This window comes from Petromyzon marinus, unplaced genomic scaffold (assembly GCF_048934315.1).
Source record: "Petromyzon marinus isolate PM22_M1 ecotype Great Lakes invasive population unplaced genomic scaffold, UKy_Petmar_22M1.pri1.0 PM_G_Scaffold_49, whole genome shotgun sequence".
Classification (NCBI taxonomy): Eukaryota; Metazoa; Chordata; class Hyperoartia; order Petromyzontiformes; family Petromyzontidae; genus Petromyzon; species Petromyzon marinus.
This window is the reverse complement of record NW_027423001.1, coordinates 299,248-318,367: the sequence shown is the minus strand read 5'-3', so window position 1 is coordinate 318,367 and position 19,120 is coordinate 299,248. Positions and strand designations below refer to the sequence as shown.

Below are 19,120 nucleotides of genomic sequence, written 5' to 3'. Positions count from 1 at the left end.
GTGAGGGAGGTGAGGAGAGGGAGGTGAGGAGTGAGGGAGGGAGGTGAGAGAGGTGAGGTGAGGTGAGGGAGGGAGGTGAGGGAGGTGAGGGAGGGAGGTGAGGGAGGTGAGGGAGGTGAGGTGAGGGAGGTGAGGGAGTGAGGTGAGGGGAGGTGAGGGAGGTGAGGGAGGTGAGGGAGGAAGGGTGAGGTGAGGAGGTGAGAGAGGGAGGTGAGGGAGGTGAGGGAGGTGAGGGAGGGAGGGGGGTGAGGGAGGTGAGGGAGGTGAGGGAGGGAGGTGAGGGAGGTGAGGGAGGTGAGGGAGGGAGGTGAGGTGAGGGAGGGGAGGTGAGGGAGGTGAGGTGAGGGAGGGAGGTGAGGGAGGTGAGGGAGGAGAGGGAGGTGAGGGAGGTGAGGGAGGCAGGTGAGGGAGGTGAGGTGAGGTGAGGGAGGGGAGGTGAGGGAGGGAGGTGAGGTGAGGGAGGTGAGGGAGGGAGGTGAGGGAGGTGAGGGAGGAGGGGAGGGAGGTGAGGGGAGGTGAGGTGAGGGAGGTGAGTGAGGTGAGGGAGGTGAGGAGAGGGGAGGTGAGGTGAGGTGAGGGAGGTAAGGTGAGGGAGGTGAGGGAGGGAGGTGAGGGAGGTGAGGGAGGTGAGGGAGGTGAGGTGAGGGAGGTGAGGGAGGCAGGTGAGGGAGGTGAGGTGAGGTGAGGGAGGGGAGGTGAGGGAGGTGAGGAGGAGGTGAGGTGAGGAGGTGAGGGAGGGAGGTGAGGGAGGTGAGGGAGGGAGGGGAGGAGGTGAGGGAGGTGAGGTGAGGGAGGTGAGTGAGGTGAGGGAGGTGAGGAGAGAGAGGAGGTGGGTGAGGTGAGGGAGTAAGGTGGAGGGAGGTGAGGGAGGTGAGGGAGGGAGGGTGAGGGAGGTGAGGGAGGTGAGGGAGGTGAGGTGAGGGAGGTGAGAGAGGTGAGGGAGGGAGGTGAGGTGAGGGAGGTGAGAAGGGAGGTGAGGGAGGTGAGGTGAGGTGAGGGGGTGAGGAGGTGAGGGAGGTGAGGGAGGTGAGGGAGGTGAGGGAGGCAGGTGAGGGAGGTGAGGTGAGGTGAGGGAGGGGAGGTGAGGGAGGTGAGGGAGGGAGGTGAGGTGAGGGAGGGTGAGGGAGGGAGGTGAGGGAGGTGAGGGAGGGAGGGGAGGGAGGGGAGGGAGGTGAGGTGAGGGAGGTGAGTGAGGTGGGGAGGTGAGGAGAGAGGGGGTGGGTGGGTGAGGGAGGTAAGGTGAGGGAGGTGAGGGAGGTGAGGGAGGGAGGTGAGGGAGGGGAGGGAGGTGAGGTGAGGGAGGTGAGAGAGGTGAGGGAGGGAGGTGAGGTGAGGGAGGTGAGAAAGGGAGGTGAGGGAGGTGAGGTGAGGTGAGGGAGGTGAGGGAGGTGAGGTGAGGGAGGTGAGGGAGGTGAGGGAGGTGAGGGAGGAAGGTGAGGTGAGGGAGGTGAGAGAGGGAGGTGAGGGAGGTGAGGGAGGTGAGGGAGGGAGGTGGAGGGAGGTGAGGGAGGTGAGGGAGGGAGGTGAGGGAGGTGAGGGAGGTGAGGGAGGGAGGTGAGGTGAGGGAGGGGAGGTGAGTGAGGTGAGGGAGGTGAGGTGAGGGAGGGAGGTGAGGGAGGTGAGGGAGGAGAGGGAGGTGAGGGAGGTGAGGGAGGCAGGTGAGGGAGGTGAGGTGAGGTGAGGGAGGGAGGTGAGGGAGGTGAGGGAGGGAGGTGAGGTGAGGAGGTGAGGGAGGGAGGTGAGGGAGGTGAGGGAGGGAGGTGAGGGAGGTGAGGGAGGTGAGGTGAGGGAGGTGAGTGAGGTGAGGGAGGTGAGGGAGAGAGGGAGGTGAGGTGAGGTGAGGGAGGTAAGGTGAGGGAGGTGAGGGAGGTGAGGGAGGGAGGGAGGGAGGGAGGGAGGTGAGGGAGGTGAGTGAGGGAGGTGAGGGAGGTGAGGGGAGGTGAGGTGAGGGAGGTGAGAAAGGGAGGTGAGGAGGTGAGGGAGGTGAGGGAGGGAGGTGAGGGAGGTGAGGGAGGGAGGTGAGGTGAGGGAGGTGAGGAAAGGGAGGTGAGGGAGGTGAGGGAGGTGAGGGAGGGAGGTGAGGTGAGGGAGGTGAGGTGCGGGAGGTGAGGGAGGTGAGGGAGGGAGGTGAGGTGAGGGGAGGTGAGAAAGGGAGGTGAGGGAGGTGAGGGAGGTGAGGGAGGGAGGTGAGGGAGGTGAGGGAGGGAGGTGAGGTGAGGGAGGTGAGAAAGGGAGGTGAGGGAGGTGAGGGAGGGAGGTGAGGGAGGTGAGGGAGGTGAGGGAGGGAGGTGAGGTGAGGGAGGGGAGGTGAGGGAGGTGAGGGAGGTGAGGTGAGGGAGGGGAGGTGAGGGAGGTGAGGGAGGAGAGGGAGGTGAGGGAGGTGAGGGAGGCAGGTGAGGGAGGTGAGGGAGGTGAGGGAGGGAGGTGAGGTGAGGGAGGTGAGGGAGGGAGGTGAGGGAGGTGAGGGAGGGAGGTGAGGGAGGTGAGGGAGGTGAGGTGAGGGAGGTGAGTGAGGTGAGGGAGGTGAGGGAGAGAGGGAGGTGAGGTGAGGTGAGGGAGGTAAGGTGAGGGAGGTGAGGGAGGTGAGGGAGGGAGGTGAGGGAGGTGAGGGAGGTGAGGGAGTGAGGTGAGGGAGGTGAGGGAGGTGAGGGAGGGAAGTGAGGTGAGGGAGGTGAGAGAAGGGAGGTGAGGGAGGTGAGGGAGGTGAGGGAGGGGAGGTGAGGGAGGTGAGGGAGGGAGGTGAGGTGAGGGAGGTGAGAAAGGGAGGTGAGGGAGGTGAGGGAGGTGAGGGAGGGAGGTGAGGTGAGGGAGGTGAGGTGCGGGAGGTGAGGGAGGTGAGGGAGGGAGGTGAGGTGAGGAGGTGAGAAAGGGAGGTGAGGGAGGTGAGGGAGGTGAGGGAGGGAGGTGAGGGAGGTGAGGGAGGGAGGTGAGGTGAGGGAGGTGAGAAAGGGAGGTGAGGGGGTGAGGGAGGTGAGGGAGGGAGGTGAGGTGAGGGAGGTGAGGTGCCGGAGGTGAGTGAGGTGAGGGAGGTGAGGGAGAGAGGGAGGTGAGGTGAGGTGAGGGAGGTAAGGTGAAGGAGGTGAAGGAGGTGAGGGAGGGAGGTGAGGGAGGTGAGGTGAGGGAGGTGAGGGAGGTGAGGGAGGTGAGGGAGGGAGGGAGGTGGAGGGAGGTGAAGGAGGTGAGGGAGGGAGGGAGGTGAGGGAGGTGAAGGAGGTGAGGTGGAGAGGGGAGGTGAGGGGAGAGGGGAGATGAGGGAGGGAGGTGAGGGAGGTGAGGTGAGATGAGGGAGGTGAGGGAGGTGAGGGAGGTGAGGGAGGGAGGTAAGGGAGGTGAGGTGAGATGAGGGAGGTGAGGGAGGTGAGGGAGGTGAGGGAGGGAGGTGAGGGAGGTGAGAGAGGTGAGGGAGGTGAGGGAGGTGAGAGAGGGAGGTGAGGTGAGGGAGGTGAGGGAGGTGAAGGAGGTGAGGTGAGAGATGGGAGGTGAGGGAGGTGAGGGAGAGAGGGAGGGAGTTAGCATATAATTTAGCATTGAAATGGCTGAGTGATTAGCTTGTGACTGGTCACAGAAATAGCTATGTTAAAAGTTAAAGCATACACATCCGCAGAGGCACCCCTTGACAAAGGAATTAGCATAGAATTTAGCATTGAAATAGCTAAGTTAAAGCATACACATCCGCAGAGGCACCCCTTGACAAAGGAATTAGCATAGAATTTAGCATTGAAATAGCTGAGTGATTAGCTTGTAACTGGTCACAGAAATAGCTATGTTAAAGTCAGAGCATACACATTCACCGAGGCACTTAGTACAAATCAAACAGGAGAATTTAGCATTGAAATAACTAGGCGAATTTCGCATTGAAATAACTGAGTGATTAGCTAGTGACTGGTCACAGAAATGGCTATGTTGAAGTCAATGCCTACACATCTGAGCTATTCAAAGTACTATATAGTGAACCAATAAAAAACTAAAATATAAATTACCTTAATGTTATCAATAAACTCTATATTCTCCAATCAGCTAAGCTACCAACAATAAGTCGTTATATATCACAATGCTATATGGCGAAAAAATGGGTGGATTCTTACCCTCAACTTTAGCAACACGGATAGCTACGGGCCCCGTTCAGACGGACGAGTTCATCCATGGTCGGAACAGAGGAGGGGGAGAGAGACAGCTGCGAGGCGCTATTATACTCTATGTTGTAAACAATACCATTAACCGTGGTGTGAGAGGTATTAAGAGTCAAGGCTGGCGAAAGAGCTGCGGTCTGAAGGTCATCGTAAAATACAATTAATTAAGAACAGAAATGGTTTAAAACATCTTTCCAATGGTTACTAAGCCAGAATCCATCCTCTCGGTTGAAATTGTCTCTGTGCTTTTATATGTGAATGGCCTCATGAACGAATCTCTCATGGTAGCCGGTTGGTTTGCAAAGAACCTCCGTCTTGGAGAAGTCAATGTCATGTGAGCCCACTGAATTATAACAGTGATCTTCCACGGCAGAGGAGTTCGTTCTATCGTGTTTCAAGTCTGCTTTATGTTCGCGGATGCGGTCCGAGATATGTCGTTTGGTTTCTCCAATGTAGCTACTACCACAGAGGCACTTTAGTTTGTAAACGCCCGGGTACTGTATGTCTGGAACAGCATCTTTCACAGATGGAATTAAATCACGGATTTTATGTTCTGTGTTGAATCGGACCTGGATCTTGTGTTTATTCAGGATTTTGGAGCTCTTTTTAGTGACCCCTGCAATGTAGGGTAAGGTGATGGTTTTGAGTGGCTCCACAAGAGGATCCTACTTCATGACTGGAGTGATGGCTTTGCGGATTGTGTAGTCGGAGTAACCATTAGCCCTGAGAGCCTGGTGAACGTGCTTGAGTTCACTGGTAATGTGTTCCTGGTCGGCAATGCATTGGGCTCTATGGTATAGAGTCTTGATGAGGGAGTTCTTCTGGGATGGATGGTGGTGGGAATCCGGTTTCAAGTAAGCATCTGTATGGGTAGCTTTCCTGTAGACAGAGTGGCTCATTGAACCATCATGTCTTATTTTAATTAAGACATCCAAAAAGGGTAGTTTGCCATCTTTTTCGACCTCCATGGTAAATCTGATGGCTGGGTGTATGGAATTGATGTGGTCGCGGAATTGGTCTAGAGCAGGCTGGCCATGTGGCCAGATGACAAAGGTGTCATCAACGTACCTCTTCCATAAGGTCGTGCGTAGAGTGGCAGTCTGGATGGCGTCAGTTTCAATTTTTTCCATGAATACGTTGGCTACAACCGGAGATAGGGGGGAGCCCATTGGGGTGCCCTCAGTTTGTTTGTTGAAAGCTCCATTCCAGGTGAAGTATGTGTTGGTTAAGCAATGTCTCACCAGGGGGGGTACATCAGTTTGCAGTCCTTGATGAACCAGGTCTTCAATGATAGCGATGGTGTCAGGTACCGGGACTTTGGTGAACAAGGACACCACATCAAAACTGACAAGCAGGTCGTCTGGGGACAGGGAAATGCCTTTGATTGTCGATACCAGGTGAGTAGAATTTAGTACCGCAGAGGTGGTTTTTCCAGTGAAAGGTCGCAGTATATCAGCAAGAAAACGTGCCAGTTTGTAGGTGGGGGAGTTGATAGTAGAGACGATGGGACGAAGGGGTGTATCTTCTTTGTGTATCTTTGGAAGGCCATATAATCTTGGTGGTCTGGCAGCAGAGGGTTTCAACGAGAACTGTTTGATCTCATCAATTAATGCTGTTGAATCAGAGATGATTTTGTTCGTTTTGGTGACCAGGCTGTTGGTGAGATCTCTTTTTATTTTTGTATAGCTGCCATCGTTGAGTAGTTCTTGAATTTTGTTGTTATATTCTGTTTTGTCCATGATGACAGTGGCATTGCCCTTGTCGGCTGAGAGGACGACAATATCATCCCTCTTTTTTAATTGAGATAATTCAAAACGTTCGTCTTTGCTGATATACTGTGACCTTTCACTGGTAAAACCACCTCTGCGGTACTAAACTCTACTCACCTGGTATTGACAATCAAAGGCATTTCCCTGTCCCCAGACGACCTGCTTGTCAGTTTTGATGTGGTGTCCTTGTTCACCAAAGTCCCCGTACCTGACACCATCGCTATCATTGAAGACCTGGTTCATCAAGGACTGCATAATGATGTACCCCCCCTGGTGAGACATTGCTTAACCAACACATACTTCACCTGGAATGGAACTTTCTACAAACAAACTGAGGGCACGCCAATGGGCTCCCCCCTATCTCCGGTTGTAGCCAACGAATTCATGGAAAAATTTGAAACTGACGCCATCCAGACTGCCACTCTACGCCCGACCTTATGGAAGAGGTACGTTGATGACACCTTTGTCATCTGGCCACATGGCCAGCCTGCTCGAGACCAATTCCGCGACCACATCAATTCCATACACCCAGCCATCAGATTTACCATGGAGGTCGAAAAAGATGGCAAACTACCCTTTTTGGATGTCTTAATTAAAAGGAGACATGATGGTTCAATGAGCCACTCTGTCTACAGGAAAGCTACCCATACAGATGCTTACTTGAAACCGGATTCCCACCACCATCCATCCCAGAAGAACTCCCTCATCAAGACTCTATACCATAGAGCCCAATGCATTTCCGACCAGGAACACATTACCAGTGAACTCAAGCACGTACACCAGGCTCTCAGGGCTAATGGTTACTCCGACTACACAATCCGCAAAGCCATCACTCCAGTCATGAAGAAGGATCCTCTTGTGGAGCCACTCAAAACCATCACCTTACCCTACATTGCAGGGGTCACTAAAAAGATCTCCAAAATCCTGAATAAACACAAGATCCAGGTCCGATTCAACACAGTACATAAAATCCGTGATTTAGTTCCATCTGTAAAAGATGCTGTTCCAGACATACAGTACCCGGGCGTTTACAAACTAAAGTGGCTCTGTGGTAGTAGCTACATTGGAGAAACCAAACGACATATCTCGGACCGCATCTGCGAACATAAAGCAGACTTGAAACACGGTAGAACGAACTCCTCTGCCGTGGCAGATCACTGTTATAATTCAGTGGGCTCACATGACATTGACTTCTCCAAGACGGAGGTTCTTTGCAAACCAACCGGCTACCATGAGAGATTCGTTCATGAGGCCATTCACATATACAAGCACAGAGACAATTTCAACCGAGAAGATGGATTCTGGCTTAGTAACCATTGGAAAGATGTTTAAAACCATTTCTGTTCTTAATTAATTGTATTTTACGATGACCTTCAGACCGCAGCTCTTTCGTCAGCCTTGACTCTTAATACCTCTCACACCACGGTTAATGGTATGGTTTACAACATAGAGTATAATAGCGCCTCGCAGCTGTCTCTCTCCCCCTCCTCTGTTCCGACCATGGATGAACTCGTCCGTCTGAACGGGACCCGTAGCTATCCGTGTTGCTAAAGTTGAGGGTAAGAATCCACCCATTTTTTCGCCATATAGCATTGTGATATATAACGACTTATTGTTGGTAGCTTAGCTGATTGGAGAATATAGAGTTTATTGATAACATTAAGGTAATTTATATTTTAGTTTTTTATTGGTTCACTATATAGTACTGTGAATAGCTCAGATGTGTAGGCCTTGACTTCAACATAGCCATTTCTGTGACCAGTCACTAGCTAATCACTCAGTTATTTCAATGCTAAATTCGCCTAGTTATTTCAATGCTAAATTCTCCTGTTTGATTTGTACTAAGTGCCTCGGTGAATGTGTATGCTCTGACTTTAACATAGCTATTTCTGTGACCAGTTACAAGCTAATCACTCAGCTATTTCAATGCTAAATTCTATGCTAATTCCTTTGTCAAGGGGTGCCTCTGCGGATGTGTATGCTTTAACTTTTAACATAGCCATTTCTGTGACCAGTCACAAGCTAATCACTCAGCCATTTCAATGCTAAATTATATGCTAATTATTTTGTCAAGGCGCTTTGTTTCCTCTCACACAGCTTAAAGGTCGTGATCTGAACGTGGCTTTTTCACTCCAGCGCTGTCCTACCAGACAGTCTCGTCCCTTCACCTGATGAAGGCCGCTTGTGTTGTGGCCGAAACGTCGTGAGAATATTATTGCGTTATATCATTTGATCAATTTATTATTTTATTCTCATTCTACGTGACTTTACCGAAATAACCAAAGAAGATGAATCATTGCAGTTACGAAAGCTTTAAATCGAAATTTAGAGGGAGGGAGGTGAGGGAGGTGAGGGAGGTGAGGGAGAGAGGGAGGGAGGTGAGGGAGGGGATCAGACAAACGTCCATCTGTTAAAGTCACGACTGCTCAGAATCTCAGAATCAAGAATGTGTATTCAGGCTGTAGGAGGAAAGGAATCCGATGAGCTCTGAAGCTCTCTTTCACCGAGGTGCAGTGAGGGCAGGGGCTCAGCGAGTTGATGCTCACACACACACGGACGCTTCCACTTGCTGGAGTTTGTCCTCCGACTGTCACCGTCCGAGAATCTCAGGCAGATTCGGACCAACGCTGCTGCTGCAGCTGTGCGAGTGGGCGAGTGAGTCAGTGGGCGAGTGAGTCAGTGGGCGAGTGTGGTCAGTGGGCGAGTGAGTCAGTGGGCGAGTGGGTCAGTGGGTGAGTGAGTCAGTGGGTCAGTGGGCGAGTGGGTCAGTGGGCGAGTGGGTGAGTGGGTCAGTGGGCGAGTGGGCGAGTGGGTCAGTGGGCGAGTGGGTCAGTGGGTCAGTGGGCGAGTGGGTCAGTGGGCGAGTGGGTGAGTGGGTCAGTGGGCGAGTGGGTCAGTGGGCGAGTGGGCGAGTGAGTCAGTGGGCGAGTGAGTCAGTGGGCTAATGGGTCAGTGGGCGAGTGGGCGAGTGGGTCAGTGGGCGAGTGGGTCAGTGGGCGAGTGGGTCAGAGGCCGAGTGGGCGAATGGGTCAGTGGGCGAGTGGGTGAGTGGGTCAGTGGGCGAGTGGGTCAGTGGGCGAGTGGGTCAGTGGGCGAGTGGGTCAGAGGCCGAGTTGGCGAATGGGTCAGTGGGCGAGTGGGTGAGTGGGTCAGTGGGCGAGTAGGTCAGTGGGCGAGTGGGTCAGTGGGCGAGTGGGTCAGTGGGCGAGTGAGTCAGTGGGCGAGTGGGTCAGTGGGTCAGTGGGCGAGTGGGCGAGTGGGTCAGTGGGCGAGTGGGCGAGTGTGTCAGTGGGCGACTGAGTCAGTGGGCAAGTGGGCGAGTGGGCGAGTGATTCAGTGGGCGAGTAGGCGAGTGGGTGAGTGGGTCAGTGGGCGAGTGAGTCAGTGGGTCAGTGGGCGAGTGGGTCAGTGGGCGAGTGAGTCAGTGGGTGAGTGAGTCAGTGGGCGAGTGGGTCAGTGGCCGAGCGAGCAGGTAAGCGAGCGGGTAAAGCAAGTGAGCGGGCGGCCCGGGCTAGCGGGCGGGCGAGCGAGCGAGCGGGTGGGCCCTCACCGGATGTCGTTGTGGCGGTAGTCTCGGTCCCACGCCGCCTTGCGCTTGAGCAGCGGGTACAGGACGAGGAAGCCGATGGCGGCGACGACGACGAGGAGGAGGAGCACGCCCATCACGGCGCCCGTCACGACGCCGGCGTTAGCGCTCGCTGCACACGACACGATCACCCACACACGCGTAACCTTCACAGACTGTAGGGGAAAGTGCTGTCTGTAACAGACTGTAGGGGCAAGTGCTGTCTCTAACAGACTGTAGGGGCAAGTGCTGTCTGTAACAGATTGTAGGGGCGAGTGCTGCCTGTAACAGACTGTAGGGGCAAGTGCTGTCTGTAACAGACTGTAGGGGCAAGTGCTGTCTGTAACAGACTGTAGGGGAAAGTGCTGTCTGTAACAGACTGTCAGGGCGAGTGCTGTCTGTAACAGACTGTAGGGGAAAGTGCTGTCTGTAACAGACTGTAGGGGCAAGTGCTGTTAGCGAGCAGCAGCAGCTATGAAAGCCGGAACGGTACACGAGGGGGTGGGTGGCCAGCACCACGCCCGGCCGCCTTTGTCTCCCCAGTGGCGATGTTTACACACCGCACCAGGTACTCATTTGAGGCCGTGTCGACCGAGCGGAGGCCCAGGGACCGGTTCAGATAATGGTCACCGGCGGTGTTGGCCGTGAGCGGGAATCGAACCCCGGGTCGCCGGGTTCGTAGCACAGCCACACGCACACACACACACACGTACACACAACAACCGCCATTCGCCACTAAGTGGCGGTGACGTCACCACGACGCTTGTGCCAGGCTATGTGTACCCTGAGGCCACGTGAAGTGTCGAACGCCCGCTGGCAGGAGGTCACGGGGCAGACCCAGGTGCCACGGGTCGACTGACTGAGATGACTGCCTGATGCACCACCTGTGCCCCCTACTGTGCCAACCTGCTGTGCTTTAGCCACCCAGCGCTCCGCTCGTTGTTCTGAGCGTCGCTCCTCCGCCCTCCGTTGTTGTTGGAGGGCGACTGCCTCCAACTGCCCAGTAGCATCCTTCACGAGCCTCCTCCACAGAGGCCGATCTTGACACCGCTGGTACCAGTCATCGGCAAGTCCACTCAGCTCCACGTCCTCCTGTACCACATCACTCCATCTCTTCTCTAGCCCGTGCCGCGCCCGCTGAGCCCCCTCAATCCGGCCAAACAAAAGCTGTTTCGGCATGCGGTGGCTGGGCATGCGGGCTACATGACCCAGCCATCGCAGCCTTGCCTGCCGGAGGAGCTCACCGATGGGACCCTGCCCAGATCTTCGAAGGATTTGTGAGCTCCTCACACAATCCAGTCTGGTTAAACCCAGGATGGATCGTAGGCAGGCCAGCCTAAATGTTTCTAACCGGCGAAGATGTTCCATTAGGGGGGTCCACGTTTCGCAAGCGTAGAGAAGGGAGGGAATGACCGTGGCCGAGAAGACCTGAAGCTTAGTGCGGAGCGACAGACCAGGTAGCTTCCACACAACGTTACGCAACCGATGAAAAGATATTGCCGCTCGACTGATTCGGAGTGAGACCTCTGCTGTTAAACTGGAGCCAGTCATAAGCACACTGCCCAGGTATGGGAAACTCTCCACTCTCTCCACAACTGCCCCATCACCGATTGGGAGTTGTGGGGGTGGAGTGTCCGATGGTACAAAATACCCAGGCAGGTGCTTAGTTTTGGTGGGGCTGATGGTAAGGCCCCACCTCTTAGCTCCAGTCTCAGCAGCAGCATATCCAACTCTTCCTCTGACTGAGCAGCTATTACCAAATCATCAGCATACATAACGTGGTTGAGCAATAGGGAGCCATCCCTTGACCGCACCCGGGCATCGATTAGCCTCCCATTATATCTGTACCATATGGAGATTCCCCCGGTACAGCTATTGAAGGCTTCACGAACTACGTGGTCAAAATAGATGTTAAATAATGTGGGAGCCAGAGGACATCCCTGTCGCACCCCAAGGTGTACAGGGAATGGCTCTGACTCCCGGCCACGTAGTTGTACCCGGGCCCGCTCACCATCATGAAGGTCCTTAATGATCGTGAGCAGAGGGTCAGGTACTCCAAAAGCACGAAGAATGACCCAGAGCCCAGGCCTACTGATGGTATCATAGGCCTTGACCAGGTCAATAAAGCAGAGATGTAGGTCTTGTTAGAATTCCCTACACCTCTGCTGTAGCAGACGGACAGAAAATATGGCATCTGTGCAGGACCGCCCTTTCCTGAAACCGCATTGGGGCTCCGCAAGCCTCTCCTCAGCGTGCCTGGCAAGGCGATGCTGAATAATCCTTGCCAGGACCTTTCCCGGCACACTGAGGAGTGAGATGCCCCTGTAGTTGTTACAGTCTGTGCGGTCCCCCTTCTTAAAAAGGGGGACCACCAGGGCATCCTTCCAATCCTGCGGAACCCGTCCAGTGGTCCAGACTGTTGTTATGATGTCATATAGGGCAGTCTGTGCACAAACGCCACCCTCCCTCAGCATTTCGCTTGGGAGATCATCTCTGCCCGCTGCCTTTCCTGGTCTCAGACTCCGGATCGCCTTCAATACTTCCTCAGCAGATGGCACCTCAGCCAGCCACTCACAGGGGGTGACTTCTTCCAATATTTGAGGCACCGTAGCCTCAGCAGGGTCATCCTCACTTTGTGCCACGATGTTTTCCTGGCTGAGGGATTTTCCCTCCCCCAGGACCTCACAGAAATGCTCAGCAAATCTGCGAACCTGTTCCTGGGGGTCGGAGATTGGATCACCGTTTTTTCCCCTAATGATGGTAATAGGTGTGGCGCTGCAGGTTACTTTTTTGATGGAGTTAAATAGAGATTTGTGATCACGGGCCACTGAGGCAGACTCCATCTCCTCAGCAACCCGCGACCACCACCCATCCTTGCAGCGCCTCACGGCTCTCCGAACCTCCGAGCGAAGGCTGCGGTAAGCCTCCTCATTCTCTGACGTGGGATTCTGTAACCGATGACAGTGGGCCTGTCGCTTTTTCTCAACCATCCTGAACACCTCCTCTGTTAGGCAGGGTCTCTGGGGAGGTCTGGACCGCGTACCCAAAGCAGCCATTGCAGCTGCATGAGTCACAGTCCTAAACCTCGCCCATTTACCCTCGACATCAGGAGGAGTCGGGGACGATGCCAATCCCAGCCGCAAGCGATGATGAAATTCTCGCTTGCAACTTTCATCAGATAACTGAGACCAGGCCACTTTATGTTGGAATGGGGTCCTGGGTGTACACCCACCACCGGAGTGGAAGAATGGCAGGCGCATCTTACAGATGACTAGTCGATGGTCAGAGGGCAGTTCAGCTCCACAGTAGGTCCTGGTGTCAAGGACATGGGCTTGCATTCGCTGGTCCGTCACTATGTAGTCCAGCAGATGTTCTTGCTTGGACCCGGCATGCATCCATGATGTTGTGTGGATGCGCCGATGCCGGAACAGCGTGTTGGTAATTACAAGCCCATGGGCTGCACAAAAATCTAGCAGCCTCCTACCATTGTTATTGAGCTGATCTGGCCCATGCCCTCCAATCACTCCAGACCAGGTGCCAGTATCATGACCAACTCGGGCATTGAAGTCACCCAACATGATGACTATCCCGAGGGGCCACTTTAGCCAGCACCTGTGACAGGAGGTCATAGAGGCATCTGACTCATCGGCTTTGCCTGCATCCCTCCACGGATGTTCATCTTCGGTGGGGGCATAAGTAACCACGACCACCATTCCTCGCCTCCGGTTGATGGGAAGGCGAGCCCAAAGTAGCCTGGGGCTTACAGCTTCCCACACCTCACCGCCACGCTCCCACACCCCCTTCATTCTTTTGTTCAAAAGAAGACCCACATCCTGTTGTTTGGCAGTCTGCTGCCCCGAGTAGAGGACTGTCCACCCCTCATGGTGGCAGGAGCCAGAGCCGGTCCACCGGACCTCCTGAATGCCGCATAGATCCAGGCGGTACCGGTCCAGCTCCCGACAGAGGAGTGGCAGCCTCTCCTCTGCAGTGAGCGTTCGAACATTCCACGTGGCCACCCGTAGTGGCTTTTCGTTGTTTCTGGAGTAGCCCCGAGGGTAGGTATTCAATCTCCTGGCTCCGTCAATTGGGGTTTGGCCAGGAGACGTCATAGACGCCTGGCCCCCCGGGGCCTCCGGCACAAGCTTATTAGTTACATATTTCAGTTTAATTCGTGGTTTCGTGGTAATTAATTGAAGGTGGAGGGGTTACCAGCCCCTCGCACCCGTCCAGAGCCCCCGTTTAGCCCCTGTGGTGGACACATATGCCATGAGGGGAGGAGCCAATCAAAATTGGATCTCCCCCCACAGCACTGTCCACGACAGAGTTGCCCGTCCGGCACCGCGAGGAAGTAGGGGGTTGTTTTGCCGGACCACGTACACACACACACACACACACGCACACACACGCGTGGCGCCCGCGTGCGTAGCGAGAGGCAGACTCACGGCTCACGAGCGAGAGGGTCACGACGCACGACCGCCAGCCCACGCGGTTGCTGGCGTTGCACCGATAGGTCTCCGCGTGGCTCTCGCTCGCGTTGCTGATGCGCAGCGTTCCTCCTGCGTGCCGCACCAAGCGGGGAGAATCAACAAGCGGAGAGCTCACTCCTGTGGGTCTGTGTGTGGTGAGTCTGTGGGTCTGTGTGTGGTGAGTCTGTGGGTCTCTGTGTGGTGAGTCTGTGGGTCTCTGTGTGGTGAGTCTGTGGGTCTCTGTGTGGTGAGTCTGTGGGTCTCTGTGTGGTGAGTCTATGGGTCTCTGTGTGTGGTGAGTCTATGGGTCTCTGTGTGGTAAGTCTATGGGTCTCTGTGTGGTGAGTCTGTGGGTCTCTGTGTGGTGAGTCTGTGGGCCTCTGTGTGGTGAGTCTATGGGCCTCTGTGTGTGGTGAGTCTGTGGGTCTCTGTGTGTGGTGAGTCTATGGGTCTCTGTGTGGTGAGTCTGTGGGTCTCTGTGTGGTGAGTCTGTGGGTCTCTGTGTGGTGAGTCTGTGGGTCTCTGTGTGGTGAGTCTATGGGTCTCTGTGTGTGGTGAGTCTATGGGTCTCTGTGTGGTGAGTCTGTGGGTCTCTGTGTGGTGAGTCTGTGGGTCTCTGTGTGGTGAGTCTGTGGGTCTCTGTGTGTGGTGAGTCTGTGGGTCTGTGTGTGGTGAGTCTGTGGGTCTCTGTGTGATGAGTCTGTGGGTCTCTGTGTGTGGTGAGTCTGTGGGTCTCTGTGTGGTGAGTCTGTGGGTCTCTGTGTGGTGAGTCTGTGGGTCTCTGTGTGGTGAGTCTGTGGGTCTCTGTGTGTGGTGAGTCTGTGGGTCTCTGTGTGGTGAGTCTGTGGGCCTCTGTGTGGTGAGTCTGTGGGTCTATGTGTGTGGTGAGTTTGTGAGTCTCTGTGTGGTGAGTCTATGAGTCTCTGTGTGGTGAGTCTGTGGGTCTCTGTGTGGTGAGTCTATGGGCCTCTGTGTGGTGAGTCTGTGGGTGTCTGTGTGGTGAGTCTGTGGGTCTCTGTGTGTGGTGAGTCTGTGGGTCTCTGTGTGTGATGAGTCTATGGGTCTCTGTGTGGTGAGTCTATGGGTCTCTGTGTGGTGAGTCTGTGGGTCTTTGTGTGTGGTGAGTTTGTGAGTCTATGTGTGGTGAGTCTGTGGGTCTCTGTGTGGTGAGTCTATGAGTCTCTGTGTGGTGAGTCTGTGGGTCTCTGTGTGGTGAGTCTATGGGTCTCTGTGTGGTGAGTCTGTGGGTGTCTGTGTGGTGAGTCTGTGGGTCTCTGTGTGGTGAGTCTATGGGTCTCTGTGTGGTGAGTCTGTGGGTCTCTGTGTGTGGTGAGTCTGTGGGTGTCTGTGTGGTGAGTCTGTGGGTCTCTGTGTGTGGTGAGTCTGTGGGTCTCTGTGTGTGATGAGTCTATGGGTCTCTGTGTGGTGAGTCTATGGGTCTCTGTGTGGTGAGTCTGTGGGTCTCTGTGTGTGGTGAGTCTGTGGGTCTCTGTGTGGTGAGTCTATGGGTCTCTGTGTGTTGAGTCTGTGGGTCTCTGTGTGTGGTGAGTCTGTGGGTCTCTGTGTGAGTGAGTCTGTGGGTCTCTGTGTGTGGTGAGTCTATGGGTCTCTGTGTGTGGTGAGTCTAAGGGTCTCTGTGTGGTGAGTCTGTGGGTCTCTGTGTGGTGAGTCTGTGGGTCTCTGGGTGGTGAGTCTGTGGGTCTCTGTGTGTGGTGAGTCTGTGGGTCTGTGTGTGGTGAGTCTGTGGGTCGCTGTGTGTGGTGAGTCTATGGGTCTCTGTGTGATGAGTCTGTGGGTCTCTGTGTGTGGTGAGTCTGTGGGTCTCTGTGTGGTGAGTCTATGGGTCTCTGTGTGGTGAGTCTGTGGGTCTCTGTGTGTGGTGAGTCTGTGGGTCTCTGTGTGAGTGAGTCTGTGGGTCTCTGTGTGTGGTGAGTCTGTGGGTCTCTGTGTGGTGAGTCTGTGGGTCTATTTGTGAGTCTATGGGTCTCTGTGTGTGGTGAGTCTGTGGGTCTCTGTGTGGTGAGTCTGTGGGTCTCTGTGTGATGATTCTATGGGTCTCTGTGTGGTGAGTCTGTGGGTCTCTGTGTGGTGAGTCTATGGGTCTCTGTGTGGTGAGTCTATGGGTCTCTGTGTGGTGAGTCTATGGGTCTCTGTGTGGTGAGTCTATGGGTCTCTGTGTGTGGTGAGTTTATGGGTCTCTGTGTGTGGTGAGTCTATGGGTCTCTGTGTGTGGTGAGTCTGTGGGTCTCTGTGTGGTGGGTCTCTGTGTGGTGAGTCTGTGGGTCTCTGTGTGGTGAGTCTATGGGTCTCTGTGTGTGGTGAGTCTATGGGTCTCTGTGTGATGAGTCTATGGGTCTCTGTGTGGTGAGTCTGTGGGTCTCTGTGTGTGGTGAGTCTGTGGGTCTCTGTGTGGTGAGTCTATGGGTCTCTGTGTGGTGAGTCTGTGGGTCTCTGTGTGGTGAGTCTATGGGGCTCTGTGTGGTGAGTCTATGGGTCTCTGTGTGTGGTGAGTCTATGGGTCTCTGTGTGGTGAGTCTGTGGGTCTCTGTGTGGTGAGTCTGTGGGTATCTGTGTGGTGAGTCTGTGGGTCTCTGTGTGTGGTGAGTCTGTGGGTCTGTGTGTTGTGAGTCTGTGGGTCTCTGTGTGATGAGTCTGTGGGTCTCTGTGTGTGGTGAGTCTGTGGGTCTCTGTGTGGTGAGTCTGTGGGTCTCTGTGTGGTGAGTCTGTGGGTCTCTGTGTGGTGAGTCTGTGGGTCTCTGTGTGTGGTGAGTCTGTGGGTCTCTGTGTGGTGAGTCTGTGGGCCTCTGTGTGGTGAGTCTGTGGGTCTATGTGTGTGGTGAGTTTGTGAGTCTCTGTGTGGTGAGTCTATGAGTCTCTGTGTGGTGAGTCTGTGGGTCTCTGTGTGGTGAGTCTATGGGTCTCTGTGTGGTGAGTCTGTGGGTGTCTGTGTGGTGAGTCTGTGGGTCTCTGTGTGTGGTGAGTCTGTGGGTCTCTGTGTGTGATGAGTCTATGGGTCTCTGTGTGGTGAGTCTATGGGTCTCTGTGTGGTGAGTCTGTGGGTCTCTGTGTGTGGTGAGTTTGTGAGTCTATGTGTGGTGAGTCTGTGGGTCTCTGTGTGGTGAGTCTATGAGTCTCTGTGTGGTGAGTCTGTGGGTCTCTGTGTGGTGAGTCTATGGGTCTCTGTGTGGTGAGTCTGTGGGTGTCTGTGTGGTGAGTCTGTGGGTCTCTGTGTGTGGTGAGTCTGTGGGTCTCTGTGTGGTGAGTCTATGGGTCTCTGTGTGGTGAGTCTGTGGGTCTCTGTGTGTGGTGAGTCTGTGGGTGTCTGTGTGGTGAGTCTGTGGGTCTCTGTGTGTGGTGAGTCTGTGGGTCTCTGTGTGTGATGAGTCTATGGGTCTCTGTGTGGTGAGTCTATGGGTCTCTGTGTGGTGAGTCTGTGGGTCTCTGTGTGTGGTGAGTCTGTGGGTCTCTGTGTGGTGAGTCTATGGGTCTCTGTGTGTTGAGTCTGTGGGTCTCTGTGTGTGGTGAGTCTGTGGGTCTCTGTGTGAGTGAGTCTGTGGGTCTCTGTGTGTGGTGAGTCTATGGGTCTCTGTGTGTGGTGAGTCTAAGGGTCTCTGTGTGGTGAGTCTGTGGGTCTCTGTGTGGTGAGTCTGTGGGTCTCTGGGTGGTGAGTCTGTGGGTCTCTGTGTGTGGTGAGTCTGTGGGTCTGTGTGTGGTGAGTCTGTGGGTCGCTGTGTGTGGTGAGTCTATGGGTCTCTGTGTGATGAGTCTGTGGGTCTCTGTGTGGTGATTCTGTGGGTCTCTGTGTGGTGAGTCTGTGGGTCTCTGTGTGATGAGCCTGTGGGTCTCTGTGTGTGGTGAGTCTGTGGGTCTCTGTGTAGTGAGTCTGTGGGTCTCTGTGTGGTGAGTCTGTGGGTCTCTGTGTGGTGAGTCTGTGGGTCTCTGTGTGTGGTGAGTCTGTGGGTCTCTGTGTGGTGAGTCTGTGGGTCTCTGTGTGTGGTGAGTTTGTGAGTCTCTGTGTGGTGAGTCTGTGGGTCTCTGTGTGGTGAGTCTATGAGTCTCTGTGTGGTGAGTCTGTGGGTGTCTGTGTGGTGAGTCTGTGGGTCTCTGTGTGTGGTGAGTATGTTGGTCAATGTGTGTGATGAGTCTATGGGTCTCTGTGTGGTGAGTCTATGGGTCTCTGTGTGGTGAGTCTGTGGGTCTCTGTGTGTGATGAGTCTGTGGGTCTCTGTGTGGTGAGTCTATGGGTCTCTGTGTGGTGAGTCTGTGGGTCTCTGTGTGTGGTGAGTCTGTGGGTCTCTGTGGGAGTGAGTCTGTGGGGTCTCTGTGTGTGGTGAGTCTGTGGGTCTCTGTGTGGTGAGTCTGTGGGTCTCTTTGTGAGTCTATGGGTCTCTGTGTGTGGTGACTCTGTGGGTCTCTGTGTGGTGAGTCTGTGGGTCTCTGTGTGATGATTCTATGGGTCTCTGTGTGGTGAGTCTGTGGGTCTCTGTGTGTGGTGAGTTTGTGAGTCTCTGTGTGGTGAGTCTGTGGGTCTCTGTGTGGTGAGTCTATGAGTCTCTGTGTGGTGAGTCTGTGGGTGTCCGAGTGGTGAGTCTGTGGGTCTCTGTGTGTGGTGAGTCTGTTGCTCTCTGTGTGATGAGTCTATGGGTCTCTGTGTGGTGAGTCTATGGGTCTCTGTGTGGTGAGTCTGTGGGTCTCTGTGTGTGGTGAATCTGTGGGTCTCTGTGTGGTGAGTCTATGGGTCTCTGTGTGGTGAGTCTGTGGGTCTCTGTGTGTGGTGAGTCTGTGGGTCTCTGTGGGAGTGAGTCTGTGGGTCTCTGTGTGTGGTGAGTCTGTGGGTCTCTGTGTGGTGAGTCTGTGGGTCTCTTTGTGAGTCTATGGGTCTCTGTGTGTGGTGAGTCTGTGGGTCTCTGTGTGGTGAGTCTGTGGGTCTCTGTGTGATGATTCTATGGGTCTCTGTGTGGTGAGTCTGTGGGTCTCTGTGTGGTGAGTCTATGGGTCTCTGTGTGGTGAGTCTACGGGTCTCTGTGTGTGGTGAGTCTGTGGGTCTCTGTGTGGTGAGTCTGTGGGTCTCTGTGTGGTGAGTCTATGGGTCTCTGTGTGGTGAGTCTATGGGTCTCTGTGTGGTGAGTCTATGGGTCTCTGTGTGGTGAGTCTATGGGTCTCTGTGTGGTGAGTCTATGGGTCTCTGTG

General features: G+C 54.8%; 1 protein-coding gene across 2 annotated transcripts in view; it reads right to left on the bottom strand.

Moving 5' to 3' along the window:
• LOC142917410 (coxsackievirus and adenovirus receptor homolog) overlaps positions 1–19,120 on the bottom strand; it is a 67,389-nt gene that overhangs the window by 5,086 nt on the left and 43,183 nt on the right. Inside the window, exons 5-7 of one of the 2 annotated variants that reach the window (XM_076062068.1) lie at positions 13,907–14,020; positions 9,450–9,597; positions 8,171–8,210 (exon numbers count right to left, since the gene is read on the bottom strand). In XM_076062068.1, the coding sequence (XP_075918183.1) occupies positions 8,171–8,210; positions 9,450–9,597; positions 13,907–14,020 (302 nt within the window). The remainder of the gene's footprint in view (positions 1–8,170; positions 8,211–9,449; positions 9,598–13,906; positions 14,021–19,120) is intronic. The other variant, XM_076062067.1, reaches the window with a different exon arrangement.